At 41.2% G+C, this 6,000-nt stretch overlaps 1 protein-coding gene across 3 annotated transcripts in view; it reads left to right on the plus strand.

The window, feature by feature from the left end:
• The window catches only part of ddr2l (discoidin domain receptor family, member 2, like), a 36,504-nt gene extending 30,504 nt beyond the window's left edge, over positions 1 to 6,000 (plus strand). For all 3 annotated transcript variants that reach the window (XM_084054796.1, XM_084054798.1, XM_084054797.1), the window contains 3 exons: positions 999 to 1,233; positions 2,197 to 2,346; positions 3,067 to 6,000. In XM_084054796.1, the coding sequence (XP_083910922.1) occupies positions 999 to 1,233; positions 2,197 to 2,346; positions 3,067 to 3,201 (520 nt within the window). In that variant the 3' untranslated portion in view covers positions 3,202 to 6,000. The remainder of the gene's footprint in view (positions 1 to 998; positions 1,234 to 2,196; positions 2,347 to 3,066) is intronic.

The following is a 6,000-nucleotide window of genomic DNA, read 5'->3' on the forward strand; positions in this document are numbered from 1 at the left end:
CCCAATGCTAATTGCTAACGGTATAATAATACACTGGGCCGCGCACCGCGTCCCTCAAAAGCGGCAGCTTTCTTTTATTTTCTTTTATTTACTTTTATTCCAGTCCAGCGACCAGCAACAATGGAGCGAGAGACACCCCCAATGTTAATTGCTAACAGTATAATAATACACTGGGCCTCGAAAGCGGCAGGGCGAAACACCCCCAACGCTAATCTTACTATTCTTTTATTCGTATTTCTGTCCAGGGACCAGCAGTAGCGGAGCGAGAGTCACTCCCCACGCTAACTCCATATGATTATTTCTGTAAACACACACTCACCGTCGCCAATGCACGGCTATGGCTCCACGGGACAAACAACAACAGTGGAGGGGGAAAGCTCACGATGCTAGTGTCGTTAGCTCCAGTGCTAGCAAGCAGCCGCCACAGCCGCAGGGCTGCTCCTATACACGTCCTTTCCTTTTTTTTTCTTTTTTTTCCCTCTTTTCGGTTCCTTCCGATGCCCCTATGAACGGGGTAATCCAATATATAAAGCAGGCTACGCAGCCTCTGGAGGACGAAACCGTAGTCCGTAGCTCCAACCGTTGGTTGCGAGGCTCCACGCGCAGCCGCAGTAGTTAATCGACCTACGCTCCGGAGGCGAAAAGATGAAAGAGGATGATCGCTGTGTACACCGTACCTATATAGGTGACGTGCGCGTACACAGGTCACGAGTGACTTTGTTGGTATTAATATTCGACCTATGCGCGAGCGCGCGATGGATATCCAGGTGTTGAAAACACTGCCTCTGGCGGTCAGGAGGAATGAAGTAGAACCCCATTTATACTTTGTTGCACAAAGTCACTTGTCACCTGACAAAAATAATTTCCAAGCTAACAACACCTTTCTGCACCTTTCCACTCCTCTCTCTCTCTCTCTCTCTCTCTCTCTCTCTCTCTCTCTCTCTCTCTCTCTCTCTCTCTCTCCCCCTCCCTCCCTCCCTCCCTCCCTCTCTCTGCAGTCTATCAGACCTGCTCCACATGTCGGTGCAGATCTCTTCTGGGATGAAGTACCTGGCGTCTCTGAACTTCGTCCACCGTGATCTGGCCACCAGGAACTGCCTGGTGGACCGCCGGCTCACCATCAAGATAGCTGACTTTGGAATGAGCCGGAACCTTTACAGCAGTGACTATTACCGCATCCAGGGCAGAGCGGTGTTACCTATACGATGGATGGCCTGGGAGAGCATCCTATTGGTGAGGAAAGGTGGAAGGGAGCGAGTAATAATCACTTGTTAAAGGTAGGGTAAGTGATTTACTTTGGTTAAAACAAGTGTTAAATAGCTCTATATTCTGATCGTACTCATTGCTATAGAGTGTTTGTTCAGTAAAAGGAGTCTCTCATGTCTCTCCAGCTTATTAAACACAAAATACATTTTCAGTGCTCTCTCCTGATTGGCTTACATTTTGTCACCTACCTGAAAATGTACTATATTCTGTTTACTAAAGAGCTGGAGAGACCCTTGTGACCGAACAAACGCTCTGTAGCAATGATTACTATGAGAATATAGTACTTTAACCTTTTTAACAAAAAACTAAAAAAATCCAAGAAATATCACTTACCCTACCTTTAAGGTTGTCATTTTTTTTGCAGTGAGAAAATGTATATAACGTGTCCACTGTGATTAGTTATCGAGACATGACTTCACATATTTACCATAATGTGTTTGCTTTTGTGAAGATAACCTCACTGCAAAGAGCGTTGATTTGTTTTTATTGGCCAATTAAGTAATTCATAAAATGCTCAGAATATCTACATTTTGAAGAAAGATATTCCCTATAGCCCTAGATAAGCTACACTATAATTAGTAAGTGCTAGATAGGCATACGTACTGTAGCTCTGTTTTAGACTTGTAAAAGACAAAGAAAGCAACACTGATTTATTTAGTTGTGCCGTGCGTCACTGTCAAAATAGCTGATCTACAAGTTCACAACGTGTCAGCGCAATGTGTTGTGAGCTTGTAGATTGGCTGTTTTCGGTGTGCAACACTGCACTCAACCAAGTATAATTCAGGGATAAGAGTAATTGGGTTGCAAATAATAGGCTTCACATTTAATCAGATTTCCATGTCTGTTTCTGGGGTGGGGGTCCCAGATGACAGGATGGCTGCAGTGGAAAGTGATTTAATACAGATATCACTGTCTGTTTTACCCCCCCAGGGAAAGTTCACCACAGCTAGTGACGTGTGGGCATTTGGAGTGACTCTGTGGGAGATCTTCACCCTGTGCAAGGAGCAGCCGTACAGTCTGCTGTCAGATGAACAGGTCATAGAGAACACTGGAGAGTTCTTCAGGAACCAGGGCAGACAGGCAAGTTGAAATAAACACCCCCAACATACTGTAACAACGGGTGCATGGGTACAAAGGGACCCTGTATAGCCTCTATACCAGGGGTTCACAAACTGTGATGGGGGGGGGGGGGGGATTTTGAAAACCTTTTGAAAAAAAAAATCATAATAATTAAAAACTAAATGGGTCTGTGACCAAAAAACGGTTGTGACCGACTGTTTGGGAAACAAACAGTATAGTGCTCTATACTGTCCCCATTATCATCTTCTGTTATTGTTGGTTATACTGTAGGTTAGAAGTCATGGCTATGAGTCTCGCTGGTGTGAGTGTGTGTGATGATCCAAGTTAAAGGCAGGGTAGTGATATTTTATTTGTTTAGAAAGATATTATTATAGTATAATGTGTTTCTTTTTTTTCTTCTTTTTTTTAGGGTGCAGGTAAATCATAAGCATTAACAGTGTTACATTGTCTTATACACTTACATTGTCTATTGTATATAACAGTTTATAATTGCAGACATTTAGCCTAAGTCATTTGTTTTAGATTTTATTGCTAACATTTAATGAGAATATTACGTTTTTAATGCCATCATTTGACGACAGTCATTTGTTCATTTTTTATTTCTGACAATTAACAACATATATAATAATATAATCTTGTCTTAAAACATGCCTGGTTCATGCCTGTGTATAAATAAATCTGATCTGATCGAATAAATCTGTTCTTTCTGCTTTCTTTCAGATCTTCCTGTATGCCCCTCCCCTCTGCCCTCCCTCTCTTTTTGAGCTAATGATGCGTTGCTGGGCTCGTGACATCACAGATCGACCAACCTTCGAGGGGCTGTACCAAGCTCTGAGGCCCCATGTCAACCAGTGAGCCAAGGCCTCTGGGAATGTTCCACTTGGGAGAGTTGTTCAATCTCTGGATTGTTGTGAGATGAACGACTGACTGATGTGAACAGAGTCAGGTGGTGAGGATAATAACATTTGAATAGAATTTCAACAGGTCAACCTGATAAACAAAATGGAGGTGGATAGCTGATGCTGATCGACTCGACTGGGAGACTCAGACTATCCAGTCTTTTAAGAACAAAGACTTCTCTTCTGTCTCATTCAGTGACACAAGACGTCACACTCTCTGTTTCTTGTGTGAACTGTGGTCTGTTGAGCTCTGTTCTGCAATTTATTTTCTTGACTTAAGAATTTGTTATCTTTTCATATAGTTTACTTCGCTTCTGGTTGAACCTTTGAACATGCCAACAACTGGACAGCCTTTGTCTGTTTCTCTTATCCCTGTGGTTTGTTGTTGTAAAGCACTGTGTTTATCTATGTGTCTGTTTCACATATCCATGTTCATATTCACCCACACTGGAGCTAACTGTTTTTTTTTTAGATATTCTATTTTATTTGTATTTTATTATTTTATTTTATGTTTCTTTCTCGGTCATTGTTATGGATATGAAAGGTGAGCATCACATCACAGTGGCAAGAATCTGCATTGAAACCTATGGGAATCACAGACAGAAATTCGGTTAGGCTTCAACAAGTTAGACTAAAACATGACATTTGCTATACCTACCTTCCACATTTGTCAAAGGGCTGTCAAATGTAATATGAGTTTTCAGGCGTGTAGTATGGACACAGATTATTTCTGAAATGGTGCTAAAACGCTCGTGTGGACGGAATTAGTTTTTGTTTTAAAATTAATTTAGAAATTAAAACGTATCAGTGTGGGTGTAGCCTAGTGAACTCCACTCTAGTCTGCTGTGGGTAATTTGGTTAAATATGCCCTAAACATTTATTTTGTTTGCTTTCAGGACTGTTTATACCAAAGAAAAAGAACTATTCAACACTTTGTTTACTGTTTTAGAACAATTGGATGGTGTTGCAGTATAGTTCTTGCTCTGTTGATGTGATGAGAGTCATAAGTAGAGACAGATTTTAAAGTGATACCTTGACAATTTGAACATTCGTCTCATCATTATGCCACAATATGGCGTTGGCTTTCCAGTCAGCAGTTTCTTAGCATTCTAGCATTGTTCATTGAAATCAGTTGTTACTGCTATCAATAGTGTCTGGCAAAATAATAAATAAAGAACAAAAATAAAGAAAAAACATAAATTAATGTCAAGGTATCTCTTCATTTGTGTACATAGCTTGTTGGAGGTCATAGAAATATAGATAGGTATGTCAACTGTTTGTCTTTGTAGGGGCCTGTAGATGCTTAAATATTCAGTTTTTGTATCTATGCAGAGAACTGTAGCTATAGATTCTGTTTATATATGCAGGGGCCTGTACATATATAGATATGTTAACTTAATATGTATGTAGTGGCCTGTAGATATATAGACAATCTATCTGTGTATGTGTCTATATAGGGGTCACAGCAGAACTACTGTGTAAGAACAGGGCCCTCTGTGATGAGGGCCACTGAGCCACTAGGGACTGTGGAGGTGGGTGGAATAAACCCTATAGAGAAATAACCATTGGAGAAGTCCCACTTACTGCATAACCTGCGCTCACCAGTCAATGACTGAGGCACCATTTATCTGCCTGTCAAGACAAACTGTATTAGCCTTCATTTATCTAGAGAAGGCTTATCATTCTCCACTCAGGCCGGTGCAAGGAATGGTCTGCTGATGAGTTTGACAAAGACTTTGCCATTCTTGTTAATATAACTTATGATCAAATTAATTTTACCTTTAAGCAAGGGCACAGTGAACTGAAAAACAAAACAAACTAGAAACCCGTCCCGATATCTCCATCGGGACGGGTGGCCTACACAGAGCTGTGTAAGTGTTGGGTTGCAGCCGTCCAGACCAGAGGAAGCCATGGGGGGAAATAGACCACATACAGTTCTGCACAACCTTTTTCATTTTGGCATCCCCACGGCCATGGGCACAGGTGTGTCTTGGGTGAAATTTAGGATTGATTGGATGTTGTGCTCATGATTTATGACAATTTGAAAGAAATGGGCCCCTCCTGAGTTTCGCACTCATTGTCACCATTTACGTGATCACGTGTACCTAACTTGGTGAAAATGTGTAAAAAAAAAAATAGAAGGATGTTTCTGGATTTGTGGCACGCCCTTGGGTCTAAGCTAAGTTGCTTTTGGCTCTAAATTGTTTAGAAGCCCCTTAATATGTGATTCAAATCCAGACTTTTTAACGTTAGGCCCCTCCTACAAACTTTTGAAGCCAATTAAAGCCAATCGATATGGAATATAAAGAATCTGTATGATACATGTTTATCACATGATTCCAGAGGTACTGACCAGTGATTTGTGTTGGTTTTGAACAAAATCGGCAGGAATCATTTTGAAGAAAATACAAAATTGTAGAAAATCTAGTAAGGCAAAATGGGTGTGGCAACACACTAGGTGTGAGTAGGAATCAAAGGAATCCAGTGGAGAAAGAAAACCAAAAAACATTGTAAAACCTAGAGTTATAGGCCAAAATATAAAGGAGGCTGCTATAGCCTAGTGCCACAGTGAGGCCAATGTGAAGAATTTGGGGTCTTATTTCTCCTGTGGTTTGCCGCTGATTAGTCCAGCAGTTTGTGAGATTAGCTCAGGATTGATGCATGCATGCACACACAAACAAACAGACAAACACACAGGCCAAAAAATATAATCTCCGTCCCTGGCCTTCAGCCTGGCTAAGATCAAAACAAAACA

This window comes from Gymnoscopelus microlampas (assembly GCF_963454915.1).
Source record: "Gymnoscopelus microlampas genome assembly, chromosome: 4".
NCBI classification, from domain to species: domain Eukaryota; kingdom Metazoa; phylum Chordata; class Actinopteri; order Myctophiformes; family Myctophidae; genus Gymnoscopelus; species Gymnoscopelus microlampas.